The 21237-nt window shown below is 45.4% G+C and overlaps 1 protein-coding gene across 3 annotated transcripts in view; it reads left to right on the forward strand.

Moving 5' to 3' along the window:
* Window positions 1-21237, forward strand: part of LOC147120347 (WAS/WASL-interacting protein family member 1-like) — a 123774-nt gene that overhangs the window by 86476 nt on the left and 16061 nt on the right. For all 3 annotated transcript variants that reach the window (XM_085986145.1, XM_085986148.1, XM_085986147.1), the window contains exon 2: window positions 8972-9063. In XM_085986145.1, coding sequence (XP_085842271.1) covers window positions 9013-9063 — 51 coding nt within the window. In that variant the 5' untranslated portion in view covers window positions 8972-9012. The remainder of the gene's footprint in view (window positions 1-8971; window positions 9064-21237) is intronic.

Below are 21237 nucleotides of genomic sequence, written 5' to 3' on the forward strand. Positions count from 1 at the left end.
TCTCTCCTGAGTTTACTAACATCCTATCATCTTAGTCTCTCCCTCCATGTAAACTCCCCAACCCATATTCACAGACACCCTCTTGATCTTGCCATCTCTCATGGGATCGCTGCTGCAGTTGTGTCAATCGCAGATAATGCCATCTCTGAGGAATGCCGGAGGAGTAGGGGGACAGACCAAGTTGTGATTTAGTGATGAGAGCCACTCCACCACCGCAACCTTTGGCTCTCCATTCACCACAACATTTACGCAGACACTGATCTGCTCAACCACACCCTCACCACCAGCTTTGATGCCCAAGTCCCTACTACAACAATCATCCTCTCTCCTTGGCTGTTCCCCTTGGTACGGCCCTCACCTTCTCTACCTTTAAGTCCAAGGAACACAGACTTGAACGAATATGGCAGACATCTGGTTTAGCCATTCACCACCAGATCTGGCTGGACCACATAAAGCATTATTGTGTCCTGCTCACTATTGCAGGATCAAATTCTGGAATGCAAAGATAATCCCCTGTCTCCTCCACCCTCCCCATCAGCAGCAAGTGCGAGGGGCTCATAGATTTCTTTGTCGCTAAGATTGAGAACATCCGTTCAGCTGCCTCTGCCACTTCCCATCCTTCCCCTAGCCCACCGGGCCAAACTTCCTCTAAGGTTCCCCCTGCCCTAGCCCTGATTCTCTCCAATCTCCCCTCATGACTTCTCCGGGCTTATCTTGTCCATGAGACCCACTTCCTGCTCCCTCAATCCTATTCCCACTAAACTGCTGACCACCCAACTTCATTTTCTGGCTCTTCTGTTGCTGACGTTTTTAATGGTTCTCTCTCCTCGGGTACTGTCCTCCTTTCCTTCAAATGTGCCGTCATCACCCCTCTCCTCAAAAAGCCAACCCTTGACCCCTCCGTCCTTGCAAACTACTGCCCCATCTCCAACCTCCCTTTCCTCTCCCAAGTCCTTGAACATGCTGTCGCCTCCCAAATCTGTGCCCATCTTTCCCAGAACTCCATGCTTGAATCCCTCCAATCAGGTTTTTGATCTTGCCACAGTACTAAAACGGCTTTCCTCCAAATCACAAATGACCTCCTTTGTGACTATCCCTCCTCATCCTCCTCGACCTGTCTGGAACCTTTGACACAGTTGACCACTCCATCCTCCTCCAATGCCTCTCCACCGTCATCCAGCTGGGTGGGACTGCACTCGCCTGGTTCCATTCTTATCTATCTAATCATAGCCAGAGAATCACCTGCAATGGCTTCTCTTCCCACTCCCACATTGTTACCTCTGGTGTCCCCCCAAGGATCTATCCTTGGCCCCCCCTCCTGTTTCTCATCTACATGCTGCCCCTTGGCGACATCCTCTGAAAACAGCGTCGGTTTCTACATGTACGCTGATGACACCCAGCTCTATCTCACCACCACTTCTCTCGACCCCTCCACGGTCTCTAAATTGTCACACTGCTTGTCCGACATACAGTACTGGATGAGCAGAAATTTTCTCCAATATTGGAAAGACTAAAATCATTCCCGCCACAAACTCCGTTCCCTAGCTATTGACTCCATCCGTCTCCCTAACATCTGTCTGAGGCTGAACCAGACTGTTCGCAACCTTGGTGTCATATTTGACCCTGAAATGTGCTCCGACCACATATCCGCAGCATAACTAAGAATGCCTATTTCCACCTCTGTAACATTGCCTGTCTCCGTCCCTGCCTCAGCTCATCTTCTGCTGAAACTCTCGTCCATTTGTTATCTCTAGACTTTACTATTCCATAGCACTCCTGGATGGCCTCCCACGTTCTACCCTACATATACTTGAGGTCCTCCAAAGCTTTGCTGCCTGTATCCTAACTTGCACCAAGCCCTGTTCACCCATCACCCCTGTGCTCGCTGAGCTACATTGGCTCCCGGTTAAGCAATGCCTTGATTTTAAAATTCTCATCCTTGTTTTCAAATCCCTCCATGGCCTCGCCCCTCCCTATCTCTGTAATCTCCTTCAGGCCCCCCCCCCCCCCCCCGCAAGATATCTGCGCTCCTCTAATTCTGCCCTCCTTGAGCATCCCTGATTATAATCGCTCAGCCATTGGTGGCCGTGTCTTCTGTTGCCTAGACCCTAAGCTCTGGAAATTCCCTCCCTAAACCCCTCTATCTCTCTTTCCTCCTTTTTAAGATGCTCCTTAAAACCTACCTCTTTGGCCAAGCTTTTGGTCATATGCACTATTTTCTCCTTTATGTGGCTCAGTGTCAAATGTTTTGTTTTATAACACTCCTGCGAAGCGCCTTGGGACGTTTTACTACGTTAAAGATGCTACATAAATACAAGTTGTTAATTTTGCAAACGTTCAGTGGAACGCTAGATGAAGTATTGTCCTACCAATGTGTTTTTTTGTTGTTTTAAACAAATCGGCTAAAACACAGATTTCCATTGCACATATTTTCAGACCAATTGAAGAATCGACAGGAAAACATCTTTGCCAAACAATGTTGGCCAGTCTTTGCAAATTCAAATTTTGTGTACTAAGGGAGGAAAAATTTAAGGCATAGTCTTCTCTGGTAGACATATCAGAGAAACATTGAAGCAGCGCCAAGATGGCTTGTTACAATTCCGATATAACCTGAGGGAGAAACATAGAGTGGGGGCATTCTGCAACAAAAACCTGCAAGTTCTGGTGGGTGGCCTGTTGAAGGTTTCTTGTGTTCTTCCTTTTTGAAAACCGCGGACTGGGATACACATGTGAAGGAGGGATTGTTTTGAAACCAATTGGATACAGGAGCAAGTTAGAAACTTTGTTTCAAATTTATATCATCCATTTAAAGGATTTGGATGGCAAATCGTGGAATGCATGTGGAGCTGGTGATTCCAGCATTTAGATTACCAACAGGAGATAAAATAATCGCTGTAGGGTGAAGTACAAGAATATCTTGTCCAAAATGTATCTCTCGTTTAATGGATTGCATCGACGCAACTGAGAACTGATGGGGGATGTTGGTGATTGCTGGGAAAGAGTGCTGAGGTTCTGTGATTTTCTTTCTTGCCTATTACATGTACCTGTTATGTGATAAGTCAGTCACTTTATATAGATATTTACTTTTACTGTGTTCCACCTTTAGAGCTCTGTACTCATCCCTTTTGCAAGAATGGATGTTCCAGTTAAAAAATTCCCTGTAACTGGTGTGTGAAGATGCCATAAATCTAGTGCTGCCACTGACACTGGTTCAGAGTGGATGTTCCTGTTGGAGATTTTGTGTGTTCACTCATGGGGAAAAAGATAATCACAAGGCTCCACAGAAGAGCCTAGTGAATAACAAACCCGTAAACCACAGATTTTGAAACAACATGGCCCACATTTAAACATAGATACTTTGCGTAACTTTTTTCTGAATGTCCTGAATCCTTTAATGGATTACCGCTATCCAGCTTTGTAAGCAACTACTGTCATGCTAATATGTCAATTACAGTTCAGATGTATTAAATACCACTTCCTTTTCGACTGCTGTACCACCTCACTGATTGTTAGCCACACTCATCATGACTTCAAAGTATAAGTTTTAGGCTGCATAGCCCAAGGTTAACAGTTACCCTATTTTACAGTAACAAGGTGCACTAGACTAGTTGCAGGTTTCCCACTTTGTTGCGTATCGATTCAGATGCAGAAATATCACACACAGCACCAGACAGCTAAACTCTAAACTCATTACAGTACAGTATTTGTTTATACTTAAATCACGTGTACATAAGTTTTGAAATTAGGTATTACTATACAAAAACTTACAAGTTATATTGATATAGGACATTAACATAGCAAAAAGTCCCACAATGTTTCACAGTTGGGATTTAGACTGAACATGAATAGGAGGTAATTTACTTAAGAGGTGGCTGAAAGAGGTTTGGTTTATGGAAACTCTTGAAAGTGGAGAGCGATGTTGCAAGGTGGAGGAAAAGAGCTTCAGAATGTGACTGCCAGATGGCTGAATACTATTCCACCAATGATAATGCAGAGGGAGGGCTAACCGATAGTAGATCGCAGTTGGAAAAGCTGAGTATATGGGCCAGTATGAACGGCTGGAGAAGGTTACAGTGGTAGTGAAGTGAGGCCATAGAAAGATTCGTAGATGAGGACAAAGATTTTGAAGTCAGTGTGCCAGGTAATGGGAGCCAATGGAGATTGTTGGGTGGAAGTAGTGGTCCTGGTAACGGACTAGTTGTGGTGTTTTTAAGTCAGCTTCAGCTTCAGGTCAAGCTGGACATTGAGGTTGGGTACAATGCAGTATTGATCGACAGCTGACATACTCCATGTTTCCTTGAGGTTAATATATACAGCAAAATTAATTTGTAATTTTTACAAGACTGAACTGAGAAACAATTTTGTGAATGCTATTAAAAGGTAGGGCATGATTCAGACTGCAGCATCATGTGCATTTCTCCTCAGACTTTTAGGAAGTTCAAGGCAGTACAACATTAGTACCTCTCATGGAATTGCGTATTACTGATTTAAGTTTAAAAACGTAGATCAGATATCGCAAGAAAAAAACCGAAATCAGACCAGTGATCTTTAAACTGTTCTTCATTTATCTTTGGTTAAGAATGTCAGTAGAACCCCTAATTTAATCATTTCCTTAAACTCACTGTCGAGTACTCTTAATAATCTATATAATGGGCCTGAATTTGTGATCGGAGGCTTCCAGCGGGCAGATGCCTCCGATCATCAAAAAATCTATGCATTTACCTGGTGGTCCGGGAGATACGTAGGCTTGCGATCCTGGGCCTCTCCTGTTAGAAATGCGTAGAGGCCCACGTATCCCAGGGGTGCAAGCGGTTCGCAAGCACCTCTGGGATCACGTGGGCCGGCACAACCAATGAAAGAAGGGAATCCCCATTCCTACTTATGGGGGATTCCGTACGTACGGAACTGTCATAAGCATTCATGCTTATAACTTAAAAAATACACAAACACATGAAATAATTTTTTAAAATTACATATATAAAATTAATTAAAATGGCGTTTATTTTTAACATTTCATTTTTGGGGGAAAAAATGTATGTTTTAATGGGGCTAAATATAAACTTACCTTATTGGACAGGGTTTTTAATGAGTGATAACATTTTCTTTTTCTTTTTTAAAAACTCTTATGCTGGTAAAAGCAGGCCTTACGCCAGCTTTTACCAGGTGTAAGAATTCCACGGCCTTTCAGTGGGCGGAAGTTGGGCAAATAGCAGAGGCCCTTTTCCCGGGGATGCGAAGGAGATCGCAAGTGCCGGGTTTCAGCGCATGCGCTTCGAATACCTAACCCGGAACTCGCGCAGCCCCTACGGGCACGTACATACCTCGTACACACCGTGGGGGTCGCAAAATACGGCCCATTATGTCTTGTAACTTATGTGAGAATGTACCTTTTCAAAAAGAAATCATTGTGCAAAAACCTATGTAATGTAAGTGAATGACAGTAGAATAAGTGATGTAAGAATATATGGCATTGTGTAACTCCATATATCTTCAGTTCTTACAGGGACAATTCTAGCATCAGAGTACTGACAAAAGTATTTATATTTTATGTGAAACTTGGAATGGAGTATGTTACAATACAGTAACTTTAGTGGGGAGGGATCAGTGGCATCACTAATGGCCAGAACAGTGGGTGAGTAGGTTTATCCGTGCTGTAGAAACATGAGATATGTTATATCCTTGAAACTCCAGCCTTTACATTTATATAGTTATAGTACCAAAACTCTGCTGCCCGTATCCTAACTCTCTCAAAGTCCCATTCACCCATCACCCCTGTCTTCGCTGACCTACATTAGCTCCCGGTCCACCAACGCCTCAATTTTAAAATTCTCATCCTTGTGTTCAAATTCCTCCCTGGTCTCTCCACTCCCTACCTCAGTAATCTCCTACAACCCTCCAAGAAATCTGCATTCCTATAACTCTGGCCTCTTCTGAATCCCCCACTTCTTTGCTCACCATTGGCAGCTGTATTACGGCCATCTAGGCCCTAAGCTCTGGAATTCCCTCCCTTAACCTCTCCGCCTCTCTCCTTTTTAAGGTGCTCCTTAAAACCCACCATTGTCAACTGTCCTAATGTCTCCTCCTTGGCTTGGTGTCAATTTTTGTCTGATTATGCTCCTGTGAAGCAGCTTGGACATTTTTACTAAGTTAACGGTACAATATAAATGCCAGTTGTTGTAGTTCATGATATGGTTTTATTGCACGTCAAGTTTTTTTAATTTTGATGGTGGCAGGTGCCGTGGCAGATGGCAAACAGTGGACTTCTATGATCAAACTGCACAGTTTGGATTGTAGTGCTGTTTTACTCATGTCTTGAACTGTGGTGCTATATTGCTGTTTCTGTATACGTTGTATCGGGTATGGGTGGGTGTAGCTTATGAGAAAATTTCACTGATTTTGGAAATACAAAAACAAAGCTTGAGTGTTTCATCATGGGAATCCCTAAATTAAATTCTCAATTATTCCAAAATAACTTGTTTTTATAATCCTGTTATTGTTTGCCATTTTGACAGCTGTGTTCTCTTTTCTCCAGTGGCTGTTATCATGGCTGACATTGGTTAGCTCGGTTGCTCCATTCAGTTAATGAGACATGATATTCACAGTAAAAGATTCATTTTTAAAATAAATAGTATTAGATCGATGGAAATTAATCTGCAGGTAATTAAGAAATCCCATTGCTCTGTATTATAAGTTCAGGGTTTTGCACTTAGAGTGGGGTTAAAATCATTCCGTGGCAGGTGCTGCTTCCAAGGTCCATTTGTGAGGAAGGCTGCAATTTCATCCTCACTGGAATATATTTTTATGGATTCTGTTACTTTTAAACTTTTACAAGCTTCTGATATTGTTGAAAATATATTTGTTTAAAAGAAAGCAGGCAAGGCCTTCAGCATCTTGATGTAGTGGGATAATATAAAGAGGCACAACGTCATGGTCGAAGGAACCAAGCTGCTAGATTACAAGTCAACACGTTGAATTTCCCACTTCAGGGTTATTGGGAATGAGGGACATGAGGCAATACTCCTTCACCGGAAGGGAGGCACAAATTGGAAATCAAGTTAACCTGCACCATCTCCAGACATGTCGGGTTATTCAGTTTGACATTGATAGAAGTCTGGGAACAGGTGTTGGTGGTGTGTGGTGGCAAAGAAGCTTGGAAATGGGCGAAGGATTATTCATTTAGCAATAAATGCTGCCGAGTTTTTTTGACTGACATTTTCTCATTTTCACAGAAATCACAGAAACCCCACAGTGCAGATAGAGGCCATTTCGGCCCATCAAGCCTGCACCGACACATATCCCACCCAATCCCCGTAACACCTACACCAACACACATCCCACCCAATCCCCGTAACACCTACACCAACACATATCCCACCCAATCCCCGTAACACCTACACCAACACACATCCCACCCAATCCCCGTAACACCTACACCAACACATATCCCACCCTATCCCCGTAACCCCACGTATTTAATCCCCCTAACACTAAGGGTCAATTTATCATAGCCAATCAACCTAACCCGCACATCTTTGGACTGTGGGAGGAAACCGGAGCACCCGGAGAAAACCCACGCAAGCACGGGGAGAATGTGCAAACTCCACACAGACAGTCGCCCGAGGCCGGATTCGAACCCCGGTCCCTGGCGCTGTAAGGCAACAGTGCTAACCACTATGCCACCGTGCTGTTCAATCTATTCAATTTTGGGTGGAATATGTGATGCATACAAAGGGTTTGTCAATTCTGTCCCAATAAATGTATTTCTGATTTCTAAAAACTGTTTACGTTCCTGTGCATGTATTTTTAATAAACTTCTTCAATAATTAAACCTTTTCATGATTTACAAGCTTATAGTTTACTATATATATGGTAACTGAAGTATTTAAAAGAGAAGGAATATTTTAATGGAAGGAATATCTCTCTCTGTTTTTGGGTGGGGAAGCACTCTCCACCATCTTCAGTTTCAAAAACTGAAGTATAATTGTAGGAGAACATGATTTTTTGTTAGTACTTCTGCATACGTCGAAGACGCTCCATTTTGTTGCCCTTGGAAATATGCTAAAACGAAGCAACTTGATTTGCCTCCGATTTGTATTTCTCTCCCTATAGAAAAACACCTTGCCTCTGGGTTGTGCCTTCCTCACCCCAGCCACTCAACTGATATTGCTAACTTGTTTTATGATGATTTACGGGCATAAGCACAAAATAGCAGGTCTGAATTGTAATTTCTTCACCCAGAGAGTGGTGAACCTGTGGAATTCTCTACCACAGAAGGCAGTAGAGGCCAATTCATTAAATATATTCAAGAAGGAGTTGGATATATTTCTTAAGACTAAAGGGTTCAAGGGGTATGGGGAGAAAGCAGGGACCGGGTACTGAACTTGGATGATCAGCCATGATCGCATTGAATGGCGGAGCAGGCTCGAGGGGCCGAATGGCCTACTCCTGCTCCTATCTCCTATGTTTCTATGTAATAAAAATAGATAACAAAAACATGTTATCTGATGAGACAAATATTTTCAAAAAATTGAATTGATAGTACTCCCCCTCCCCCCCCCTTGTGTTTTTCTTCTTTTAATGTTGAATCATTATAACAATTTTTTTTTTTTAACTTAAACATTGGAATAGGGTACATTTAGTGATATTGTCGAGATTATGGGTTCGATTTTCAATTTGCTGCCTGGTGTAAAACTGCCGTTGCGGATCAGCCTCTTATTATAGAAACCACCCACTTTTTATTTACTGTTTGGAAATTAAAATTGGGCGGATTCTATGACATGCAGCCTATCCGCAATGGCAGTTTTATACCTGGGCGGCAAGTTGCAAAGTATACCCCTATGAGTCTGTCCAGTGATCATGAGATTTCAGCTCATTAATTGACTTGTATATTTGTTTCATATGCTTCAAACCAAAAACAATATAAATATATTAAATTGGGTCTCTAAAATGGTAATTGTTTTTCATCCTGTAGGATTTTGAAAGGTTATCCAGTGTACATATTGAATACGGAAGATGCCTCCTCCTCCCCCACCACCTCCTCCTCCTCCTCCAACATTCTCAGTGGTAAGGATGACTGAATGTTGTCAGGTGTATTGTGATGGAAACCCCTTTATGATATCATTAATGTGCCATTATGTTGCTAATGTAAAGATGTTATACCAGAGCCTGGAGACTTTGGAAAGCAGCCTAACTGCATCACTCTCCTACATTTACCAGTAGATTGAGCAGTTGGTCTTCCTGTATAGCAGCTGCATTTAAGAGCTTTTTTTGCAGTGCACAGTGATGCTTTGAACAGGGCATGTAGGTGAAGTTTACTGGTAGTGTCATGACAACACTACCATTAACATGTTGGTGCTGCAACAGGGTGTTTACTGGTTTCAAGTAGACTTTTGGCAGTCACGTTTATCTTGATGTTGCCATTGATTGCATCTGACTCATGCCATCGGTGCCGAGATATAAAAGCAGCATTAAAGGTTATATGATCCAATAAGAGTTTATTTTATTTGCTTGGCTTTGCATGGCCTCCAGTGTTGCCACACTGGCAACCTTCATCTATATGAAGGTTCCTTGACCTGAAGTCATGAAACTTCATGCAGCCCAGAATCAATGTTGAGAACTCCCGGGCCCAATCTCACCTGACTGTATACCACTGTGCTCCCACCTTTCCTGCATCTATCCAGCCAATAGGATGGGACATACCCTGGAATGGGATGTAGGAGTCTGAGATGTTGGCTGATAGATAGGATTCTGAGTATGATTATGTCCAGCTGCAATCCACTGCTGTCTTGAGATATTAGTGAAGATGACTTTGCATGGTCGACTGGGCTGAGATTGACTAAGTCTTGACCTGATAATGCCTGGTTCATTGCAGATAGGCCAATCTGATTTTCTCCTATTATTGAATTTTTTTACAATCTTGGTGGCTTTCTAGGCCACTTCAGAGGGTATGAAGTTAACTTAGTGCATTACAACAACTTGCATTTATACAGTGCCTTTCACGTAGTAAAACGTCCCAAGGCGCTTCACAGGAGTGATTATCAAACGAAATTTGACACCGAGCCACATAAGGAGTTATTAGGACAGGTGACCGAAAGCTAGGTGAACGAGGTAGGTTTTAAGGAGCATCTTAAAGGAGGATAGAGAGGTTTAGGGAGGGAATTCCAGAACTTGGGGCCTAGGCAGCTGCAGGCACGGCCGCCAATTGTGGGGTGATTAAAATTGGGCATGCGCTAGAGGCCAGAATTGGAGAAGCGCAGAAATCTCAGAGGGTTGTAGAGCTGAAGGAGATGACAGAGATAGGGAGGGGCGAGGCCCTGGAGGGATTTGAAAACAAGGTTGAGAATTTTAAAATTCAAGGTGTTGCCGGACCAGGAGCCAGTGTAGGTCAGTGAGCACAGGGGTGATGGGTGAACGGGACTTGGTGCGAGTTAGGACATGGGCAGCAGAGTTTTGGATGAGTACAAGTTTATGGAGGGCGGAAGATGGGAGGCCGGTCAGGAGTGTGTTGGAATAGTCAAGTCTAGAGGTAACAAAGGCATGGATGAGGGTTTCAGCAACAGATGAGCTGAGGGAGGGGCGGAGACCAGTGATGTTACAGAGGTGGAAGTAGTCAGTCTTGGAGATGGCGTGGATATGTGGCCGGAGCTCATCTTGGCACGACACCAAGGTTGTGAACAGTCTGGTTCAGCCTCAGACAGATGCCAGGGAGAGGGATGGAGTTGATGGCTAGGGAACAGAGTTGGTGGCAGGAACCGAAGACAAGGGCCCGGATTTCATGATAAAATAAACAGTGAGGCTGGGTATGAAGTTGGGGTATGTATGTGATAGATACCCACTAAACACACCAGAAAAAATTAGGGTTTGTCCATTCCAGTCTAAGTGAATTTTTAATGGTGTGATAAGCAACGTTGCTGCTAAGCTGTGCAGCCATGCAATGGTCTGGAGGTCCCACACAGGCTTTTCAATGGAAATAACCATGCATGTGTGAAAATTTTAATGTGCCGCGCAGCCAGTTAAAGGGACCGCACGCGGGGAAAAGAATTCGAGGGAACATTGGTAATGAGTCTTAATTACTGCCAAATTACCTCTCTGGCACTGAAAATTAACTTTTACAAGTGCAAAGTCCCATTCCTTCAGATTTTAATTATTGTTGGAAATTTAAAAAAAATAATTTAATTTTTTTTAACTTTTTCTTTGTCTCTTTTATCTCTCTCTCTCGCTTTCTCTCTCTCTTTCAATATCCCATCCTTCTTTCCCTCTTTTATTTTGCTTTCTGTACATGATTTGGCATTGAATTAAATATTCTAACCAGCACTTCCTGGTTCAGACTCTCCATGTCGCAGTACTGATTAGTTGCTTGCCCTGTTCACACAGGTCCCAGACCGGATGGTCTCAATCTTAGAGGCAAAAGTCCATGAGCTCCTCACACTTGTTGGAGGTGAGGATGGTGGAGACAGGGGAGAGGGGTTTAAGAAGACAGTTAGCAGCAGAGAATAGAAGCCGGGGTGTATCTTTGCATTCCAGAATTATCTTGGAATAATGAGCAGTTTTGGCAGACGAAAGCAGGATCCGATAATGCTTTATGCGGTCCAGCCAGATCCGGCAGTGAATGGCTAAATCAGTTGGCCACCATATCCGTTCAAGTCTGCGTCCCTTGGACTTAAAGGAGCAAAGTTGAGGGCCATGCCAGAGGGAACGTCCAGGGTGAGAGAGAGTAATGGTTTTAATAGGGACTAGTGCATCAAAGGTGGTGATGAGGGTGTGGTTGAGCAGATCGGTAGCTGCAGAAATGCCGTGGTGAATGGAGGGCCAAAGGCTGGACAGTTGGGATTTCGGAAGTGCAGTTGTTAAAGAGTTGGGGGAGAGTTTTTTTTCCAGGGGCAGACACAGAAGCAAGTTAGGTTGGGGGGATGTAGGTGGTGAGAGATATAAGGAAATGGTCAGAAATGGCCTGCGATTGACACGATGGGAGTAGCGAGGCCACGAGAGATGGCAAGATCGAGTGGATGGGTGTGAATATGGGTTGGGGAGTTTACATGGAGGGAGAGGTTGAGGGAGGATAGGAGGGTAGTGAACTCAGGAGAGAGAGCATAATGAATTGAGATGAAGGTTGAAATCACCAAGGATGAGAAGTCGCTCAGTGCAGAGGCGGAGGTAGGAAAGCAGTGATGATATCAGACACCCGATACCCTCTGGTACCGCACCCAAATGGCCCTTGTTGACAATCACTGTTTATTCTTGTATGAACAAGGTGGTCAATCATGGGAACACTGACCAATTGTTCCCCACCCATCCCCTCACTAAGGACTGCTGAGGCCAGTTCTAGATTCTCCTCTGGCGCTCTAGCTGCAATCAGCTGATGCGACTTTCCTAGTTTTTCTTTCAGCTATCCATTTTGTTTTGTTTGCCCTCTTTTAGGTTCCTCACCTCTGCTCCATGACACACAACTGTATGGACACCTTTTTTGCTGTGACAAAGAATCCTGACAGTTTGTCCCCCATCTCAAAGGAAGTACTGGAGTTGGTTATAGCTGTCCCATCTAGCTACAAACTAGCAACTTGGGCAACTGTGGTGGGGTCTCAATTGAATCTGAGCTGAGCTCTACTTGACTGGTGGATCCGATGTCTTACTGCTGGAGCTGGCAGGCCAAAACGTTGATGCTTTTGCTGGTCAATTTTGAGATCCTCACTGCAGTGCAAGAAACTCTAAAGATGGCGATAATATTTTCAAATGTACACTACTTATTCTGTCATCTTTCTTAAAAAAATGCTTGTTAATCAACGCATTTACACTGAATAAGAGCCACCTGGGTGCAGTAGCAGAGAGGGTATCTGGTGTCTGAAATCTTCCCCAGCAAAGAATCAACATCATCAGGACAGAAGAGAAAGAATAAAATTTACTCTTTGCTCATTTTTCTTCTCCTTCGTGTCAGCTGTGGCTCAGTGGGTAGCACACTCGCCTCTGAGTCAGAAGGTTCTGGGTTCAAGTCCCACTCCAGGGACTTGAGCACAAAAAGCTAGGCTGACACTCCAGTACAGTGCTGAGGGAGTGCTGCACTGTCTGAGGTGCCGTCTTTCGGATGAGACGTTAAACCAAGGCCCCGTCTGCTCTCTCAGGTGGACGTAAAAGATCCCATGGCGCTATTTTGAAGAAAAGTAGAGGAGTTCTCCCCGATGTCCTGGCCGGTGTTCTCCCTCAACCAACATAACAAAAAACAGATTATCTGGGCATTTTCACATTGCTGTTTGTGGGATCTTGCTGTGTGCAAATTGGCTGCCGCGTTTCCCACATTACAACAGTGACTACACTTCAAAATGACTTCATTGGCTGTAAAGCGCTTTGAGACGTCTGGTGGTTGTGAAAAGCGCTATATAAATGCAAGTCTTCCTTGTCTCCTGAAAACATTGCCTCCTACTGGTACCCTTCTGATGCCTTGAACAGCTGGCCATTCTGCATGTATCAGTCTAGTTGGTTCCTGTTGACAATGAGCTATCACAGCAAGACTGACCGTTCCCTCACCCAGTGTGCACACGGGGACTTAAGGAGTTCACAAACACTGGCTTATTCTTTTCCTTTCCCAGCCCAGGAGCACTCAAGACAGTTGTACCACACCAACTGAGATGAGCTGAACCTTCTCAAACTGGGTCATATACCTGGGACCTTCTGGTATGTGTTGTTCAGCTACGTGTTTTTAACCAGTTGAGCCGTTGGAGGAGCTGTGCTTTACACTTTTTAACAAGTGCACCTATGAGCAAGCACTGACCACTGTAGCACTTACAACTACAGTTGCCTTCTGCTTTAATAGCAGAGCAGTTTGTGAAAGAGGGAAATGCAATAAATATTAAGAATGTAGCAAATATTTAATTTCTAAAAGTATGTATTGTATAGCTACGCCTTTTGAGCCCAGAAGGCGGCTTCTTAAAATGAAGCAAATTAATGGTGCCAGTGTTGTCACAGATCTTTTTTTGTAATCTTCATACTGCAAATATCAGCAGAAACACAGTCTGAGTCAGACTATCATTCACAGGGGAAAGGGAGTTTGAATTAATTAAAAAGATTCTTTTTCTTCTTAGACAGTCCCTCGGAACCGAGGATGACTTGCTTCCACATTAAAAATGAGTTCTCAGGTGACTGATGAGTCCAATGCGGGTCCTACAGTCTCTGTCACAGGTGGGGCAGACGGTGGTTGAAGGGGAGGGTGGGTGGGGTACTTGGGTTGACGTGCTCTCCTTCCGCTTGCTCCCGGCGAAGAGACTCGAGGTATTCGGCGCCTTTGACTACAGCTTTGATAAACCAATTACAGTATCAACTTTAGTGTAATCCACAGCAAGGGCAGCACGGTGGCATAGTGGTTAGCACTGTTGCCTCACAGCACCAGGGACCCGGGTTCAAATCCGGCCTCGGGCGACTGTCTGTGTGGAGTTTGCACATTCTCCCCGTGTTTGCGTGGGTTTTCTCCGGGTGCTCCGGTTTCCTCCCACAGTCCAAAGATGTGCGGGTTAGGTTGATTGGCTATGATAAATTGACCCTTAGTGTTAGGGGGATTAAATACGTGGGGTTACGGGGATAGGGTGGGATATGTGTTGGTGTAGGGGTTACGGGGATTGGGTGGGATATGTGTCGGTGCAGGCTCGATGGGCCGAATTGGCCTCTATCTGCACTGTGGGGTTTCTGTGATTTCTGTGATCTGTGAAGTGGCAATCCCACGTCTGTGCCCATGGAAAGTCAGGCAAAATGAATTTCCCTCAGGATGCATTAGTGATGTGGCTGTGGGGATGAGCCTCCATCTAATGGTGCAGCTGTGGGTGTGACTATGTGTCACTGAATGCTGATGTCCAAAATAAAGAGTGAGAGATATGCATCACAAATTTAATGTATTACAGATGTAAGTATCTACTATGGTGCTGCATGATGATGAATGTTGAAATAATATTTAAATTTACACCTTTGTTAACCTTACACATCTATATCTTACGTAGAATGACATCGAATTTACAGCACAAGAACAGGCCATTCGGCCCAACTGGTCCATGCTGGTGTTTATGCTCCACTCAACCCTCCTAGTCCTTACTTCATCTCACCCCATCAACATATCCTTCTATTCCTTTCTCCCTCATGTCTTATCTAGCTTCTCCTTAACTACGTCTATGCTATTTGCCTCAAACACTCCCATGTGGCAGTGGGTTCTACATTCTGAAGTTCACATTCTATATCTACAAGTAGACAAGACAACATTCATATCCGAGGTGAATTTGAGCGATGGTGAGGGAATATTCCAGCTGAATGGGGTGAAGGGAAGATGAACCAGTAATGAACTTGGATTAATTGTAGATTTCTCCCAATTCATGGTGCTTCTAACAATTAACTACCAACAACCAAACTGCATTTATTCTTTTTGTAACGGTAGTCGGCGAGTTGTGCTGTTTCTTTGTTCCTGTTTTTACCACTTCCTGTAACACAGAACTGTGGCACAAATCTTCTAATGGTAATTGTTGCTTATGCAGAACAATTATGCAATTACAAGTCTATATGGTGCTAACTTTACATGTGGATTTCAACTTGGGTACTATTGAAATGTTAGTGAAACTAGTTACAAAGGTTTTATTGGCACAAGTTCTCTTGGGGCAAATTACTTTTCCAATTTATATAGCTTCACTTCCTATCTCTTTAATCAGAAACAACAACAGCTTATGATAGGGGCACTTGGTAATTCATCATCGGTGACACAATGCAACTGAATTTAGCGTAATGCACTTGCGAAAATCTCTGTACTTCACAGCTCTCCCACGCCCCCCACCCCGCCACTTCCCACTTCCCAATCACAAGGATTTGTTTGTCCTACAGGTTTAATATTTAAACTGTGACCATTATGACACCCGAAGGCTCTTTATAACTCATTATTTCATGTGATCTGTCTCCAACACGATCTTGGAAATGCTTTTGCTAGAATATACAGTTTATTAAAAAAAATAAGGGCGAGAAGCATCCTTATGACATGTCAAATAGTGTGTGCGTATATTATATATATATTGTATATAAAATGTGGTTCATGGGGGAAGGTTGTGTTTACATTAGTCTAACTGGGTATGTTGTGAGGCAGGAAGTTGGGCATAGAAGTTGATGCACGATTTGTTTTAAATGGAGATGGATCATATTGGCGCAGACTTGATGGGCCGAACGGCCCCCTTCGGTGCTGTACTATTCTATGATATTGGAGTTTTGATTATGAAGTTGGATATGTGATGGGTGGATGGGCAAACTTGGGGAGTTTGGATTGAGTAGTGGGCGAGTATAACATTTTAGGGGAAGGAAGTGGAAAGAATGGGGCTGGGGAGAGGTTAGTTAGTGAGTGAATGGGAACAGGTTGATGGAGATAAGTAGATAGTAAAACGGAAGTTTGGGTTGAGTGATTGGAAATGGTGACAGGTTAGTGTAGAAAGCAACAGAAAAGTTGGTGGTGAGTGGACACGAAAGAGATTGGTGGAATAAAATGTGAATGGGAAGGAGAGAGTTCGGGTGTTGATGAAGGCGAGAATGGTGAGGACAAAGGTGGCTCTCCAGTGGTGTTGCACACAGAGATATAGATAGAGGATAATACAGCATATATAGGTCTCGATTCTCATTGGGCCGTGAGGCGGGCGGGGGGTTAAAATCGCAAAATCTGGGGGTCGGGACCCCACCCCCCCCGGCCTGGTTCCTGCCTCCACGTCATTTTAACCTAGGTGTGCCTGATTGACCCGAATCAGTCCTGCCTGCAACAGGCGGGACTGGTCTTTAGGGCCCTTAAACAGCACTGATTGGCCTTTATAATCCCATTTTAACAGGCGCTTGCCTGTTTAACCCTTTTCCCACGTATAACCCTTTTCCCACGTAAAACGCGCCTGGTGGGGATCACGCCTGTGAAATCTGGCGTGAACACTATTGGCTTGCTGACTATCAGCTGCAGGCCCAACATAAAAGAGGATATTTGATCAGTCATTTACAGGTGGCAGGACTTTGTTGTCTCCGGTCTGGGGCAACTTTTACCAGGCCTAACCACACCTGTGGAAGGTTGGAGCCTCACACACTTCTCCAGTGTGACCGCCTGGGAAACCCCGCTTGCCACCTTCACTCAGCGCTTCCTCAACAGAGTCATACACTAGAAGCATGGGAGCCATTTATTTCCTTCCCTTCTGGGCATTAGATGAGCTCGAACACCAGCCGCAGCACCAGCAGAACCAGGAACAACAACAGCAGCAGCAACAGGAGCGCCAGGCTGCTGCTCACCCACCTGAAGCTGCACAGGCCAGAAGGGGCCAGCGCTTGGAAGTGGCTTGAGAGCATCTTGCTGCACATCAGGGGGCCATGGGGACCCGTATCTGAAGGACATCCATGAAGGTCTGGTTTCTCTGTTCAATAGATGCCCATCGCTCCTCAAGAGATGTCATTCTATTATGAGCACTCGCCATGTTTTCCATACCCTGGCGACTTATCTCCTCCATGGAGGTTGCCATCCTTTCCATGGTGATGCGTTCATGCGCCAATGACTCCACAAAGGCTCTGCTCATGTTCGCTATGGACTCCTCCATTCGCTCCACACTCACATTGACCCTGGAGACAAAACCTGCAAGAGACTCCTGCATCTGTTCCTGGAGTTCCAGCCCCGCTGATCTTATGGATGGACCCAGAGGCAGAGGGTCGACATGCAGCTGGCAGAGTCCTGCGCCCTCCGACTAGCGCCCTCCATTGCTGTCCCTGTCTCCACAATCTGCTGATGCTCACTTGTGAGCTGTGGTACACCAGGTGACAACACTACTCTATGTCCCGAAGGTCCCACCGAGGTGTGAGTGTCTGCGCTGGTGCTGGGTGTGCTGAATTCTGCTGACGCTGCGCCCTCAGAGGTTGCAGATTCCTCTGAGGAGTCTGGAAACTCAGGCTCTTCCTCCTGGACAGTGGGGACGGGGGCTCTCGATGGTCCTGTGGGGGAGTGAAGGAAAGAGTTAGAGATGTGAGGTCAAGGTTACATGCATATTGCAGATGATCATAGGTCCATCTGTTATAGCTTCAGAATCATTATCAGCAACTCATGCAATGTCAATGAGAGAGATGGAAAACTATTCTGCCACCAGCTTGCTGTGATGCACCTGTTCGTCCATCCCCCACTTGCGCCTCATCCTCCAGTCCTACGATCTCCAGGACCGCCTCCTCCCAGGGGGTGAGGTGGGCTATTGATGGTGGCCCTCCTCCCGTTCTCGCTTGTTCTCTTTTATTGTGAGCTCTCTCTTCCTGCACTGTAACCACGTTCTTCGTGTGAGCCCCAAGGAGTTGACTTGACCTGCCACCTGTAGCCACACAGCCTTGGTCTGACTGGGAGGCCTCTTCCTCCCTGAAGAAGGGAACAGGACTTCCCTGTGGGCCCTAGCACCATCCAGTAATGCCTGGAGTGAACCCTCATTAAATTTGGGGCAGATCTGGCCCTCCTGCTGGCCGTTGCTCCTGCAGGCTCCTGTACCATTTTAATGGTGAAGTTTGGGAGCCTGCAGAGGAAGCAAGGCTTGCTGTGGACCTTGGAAGCAGCAGCAATGATGATGTCATATTCTGTGACTTTCTGACTGGAAATACTCAATTGCCAAGGCTTCCCACACGTTGGAAATCAATTGGCCAATTGTGTTAAATTTGCATCAATCTCTCAAACCCATTTACAATCGTGTCGGAATCACTAAATTCGGGGAACCTGCCAATTCCCCGCACCTGAGATAAAATCGACCCCATAGTGTCTATTTCACCCTTCCTGTTTGTGACTCTTGCAGTTTCATGATTTTGTCACATCTGAAAGTCACAACTAATGGAATGCCAGAAATTACTGTTAAACTGTAAGGGTTAAGTGGGTTGGATGAGGGGGAATGAAACATAGAAGATAGGAGCAGGAGTAGGCCATTCGGCCCCTCGAGCCTGCTCCGCCATTCAATGCGATCATGGCTGATCATCCAAGTTCAGTACCCGGTCCCTGCTTTCTCCCCATACCCCTTGAACCCTTTAGTCTTAAGAAATATATCCAACTCCTTCTTGAATATATTTAATGAATTGGCCTCTACTCCTCATTTCTGTCCTAAAAGGCCTACCCCTTATCCTTAGACTGTGACCCCTGGTTCTGGATTCCCCGACCATCGGGAACATCCTCCCTGCATCTAGTCTGTCCAGTCCTGCCAGAATTTTATCAGTTTCAATGAGATCCCCTCTCACTCTTCTAAACTCCAGCGAGTACAAGCCCAATCGACCCAATCTCTCCTCATACGTCATTCCTGCCATCCCAGGTATCAGCCTGGTGAATCTTCTCTGAACTCCTTCCATGGCAAGAATATTCTTCCTCAGATAAGGTGACCAAAACTGCACACAATACTCAAGATGTGGACTCACCAAGGCACTGTACAACTGCAGCAAGACATCCTTGTTCCTGTACTCAAACCCTCTTGCTATGAAGGCCAACATACCATTTGCCTTCTTAACCACCTGCTGCACCTGCATGCTTACCTTCAGCGACTGGTGCACAAGGACACCCAGGTCTCGTTGCACTTTCCCTTCTCCCAATCTATTGCCATTCAGATAATAATTTGCCTTCCTGTTTTTGATACCAAAGTGGATAACCTCACATTTATCCACGTTATAGTGCATCTGCCATGCTTCTGCCCAATCACCCAACCTGTGCAAATCATTCTGTAGTTTCTCGGCATCCTCCTCACAGCACACATGCCCACCCAGCTTTGTGTCATCTGCAAATTTGGAGATATTACATCTAGTTCCCTTGTCTAGATCATTAATATATATTGTGAATAGCTGGGGTCCTAGGACCGATCCCTGCAGTACCCCACTAGTCACTGCCTGCCACTCGGAAAAAGACCCGTTTATTCCAACTCTTTGCTTTCTATCTGCCAACCAGTTCTCTATCCAAGTCAATACCTTGCCCCCAAACCCATGTGCCTTAACTTTACACGCCAATCACGCACTGATTGGGGCATGTTTGCCCATAATGACATCGAGGAATATGCATCCACAGTGCTATTCTACATTAACAGTTGCGTCGAGGTCGTCACGACCCATAAAAATATCAGGACATACCCCAACCAGAAACCCTGGATGAACGGAGAGGTCCGCTCGCTGTTGAAAGCACGCGACGCAGCATTTAAATCTGGCGACGCGGCGGCTTACAGTGCAGCTAGGACCAACCTAAAAAAGGGTATCAGGACTGCCAAAAGGAAACAGACACTGCGGATAGAGGATCATTTCCACAACAACTCGGACCCCCGGCGCATGTGGCAAGGCATCCAGTCCATCACTGACTACAAGAGCAAAAACACCAGCCCCCCCGGTTAGCGATGCCTCCCTTCCAGAGGAGCTTAACAACTTCTACGCTCGCTTCGACAGGGACAACAGGGAGCCGGCTACCAAAGCCTTGCCACCCCCGGAAGACCAGGTGCTCACTCTGTCGACCTCCGACGTAAGGGGTGTTCTACGCGGAGTGAACACACGAAAGGCTGCTGGACCGGATAGCATCCCTGGACGGGTACTCAAGGAATGTGCTGATCAGCTGGCTGATGTCTTCACCGCCATCTTCAATCTGTCATTGGCCCAGGCAGTAGTCCCTACATGCTTCAAGACTGCTACCATTATTCCTGTGCCAAAGCAAACGGCTGTGACGTGCCTGAACGACTATTGACCTGTCTCACTCACACCCATCATAATGAAGTGTTTCGAGAGACTGGTCCTGGCTCACATCAAAGCCAGTGTTCCCGCCTCTCTTGACCAACACCAGTTTGCCTATCGTGCAAACAGATCAACGGAGGATGCAATCACAACTGCTCTACACTCTGCACTGAATCACTTAGATGGTAGAGACCTACATCAGAATGCTGTTCATAGACTACAGCTCAGCATTCAACACTCGTCCCCAACAAGCTGGCCACCAAACTCCACACTCTTGGCGTGAACACTTCCCTCTGCAACTGGACCCTGGACTTCCTAACAAACAGACCCCAGTCTGTCAAATTAGGTAACCACACCTCCCCCCCCCCCCCCCCCACTGACCCTGAACACGGGGGGCCCCACAAGGATGTGTGCTGAGCCCCCTCCTCTACTCCCTCTTCACCCACGACTGTGTGGCTGTTCATGGTTCCAACACCATCATCAAGTTTGCGGATGACACCACGGTAGTAGGCCAGATCACCAACAACGATGAGTCAGCCTACAGGGAGGAGGTCCAGC

Source organism: Somniosus microcephalus, chromosome 4 (genome assembly GCF_052327205.1).
Source record: "Somniosus microcephalus isolate GS21.2 chromosome 4, FLI_Smic_1.0, whole genome shotgun sequence".
NCBI lineage: Eukaryota > Metazoa > Chordata > Chondrichthyes > Squaliformes > Somniosidae > Somniosus > Somniosus microcephalus.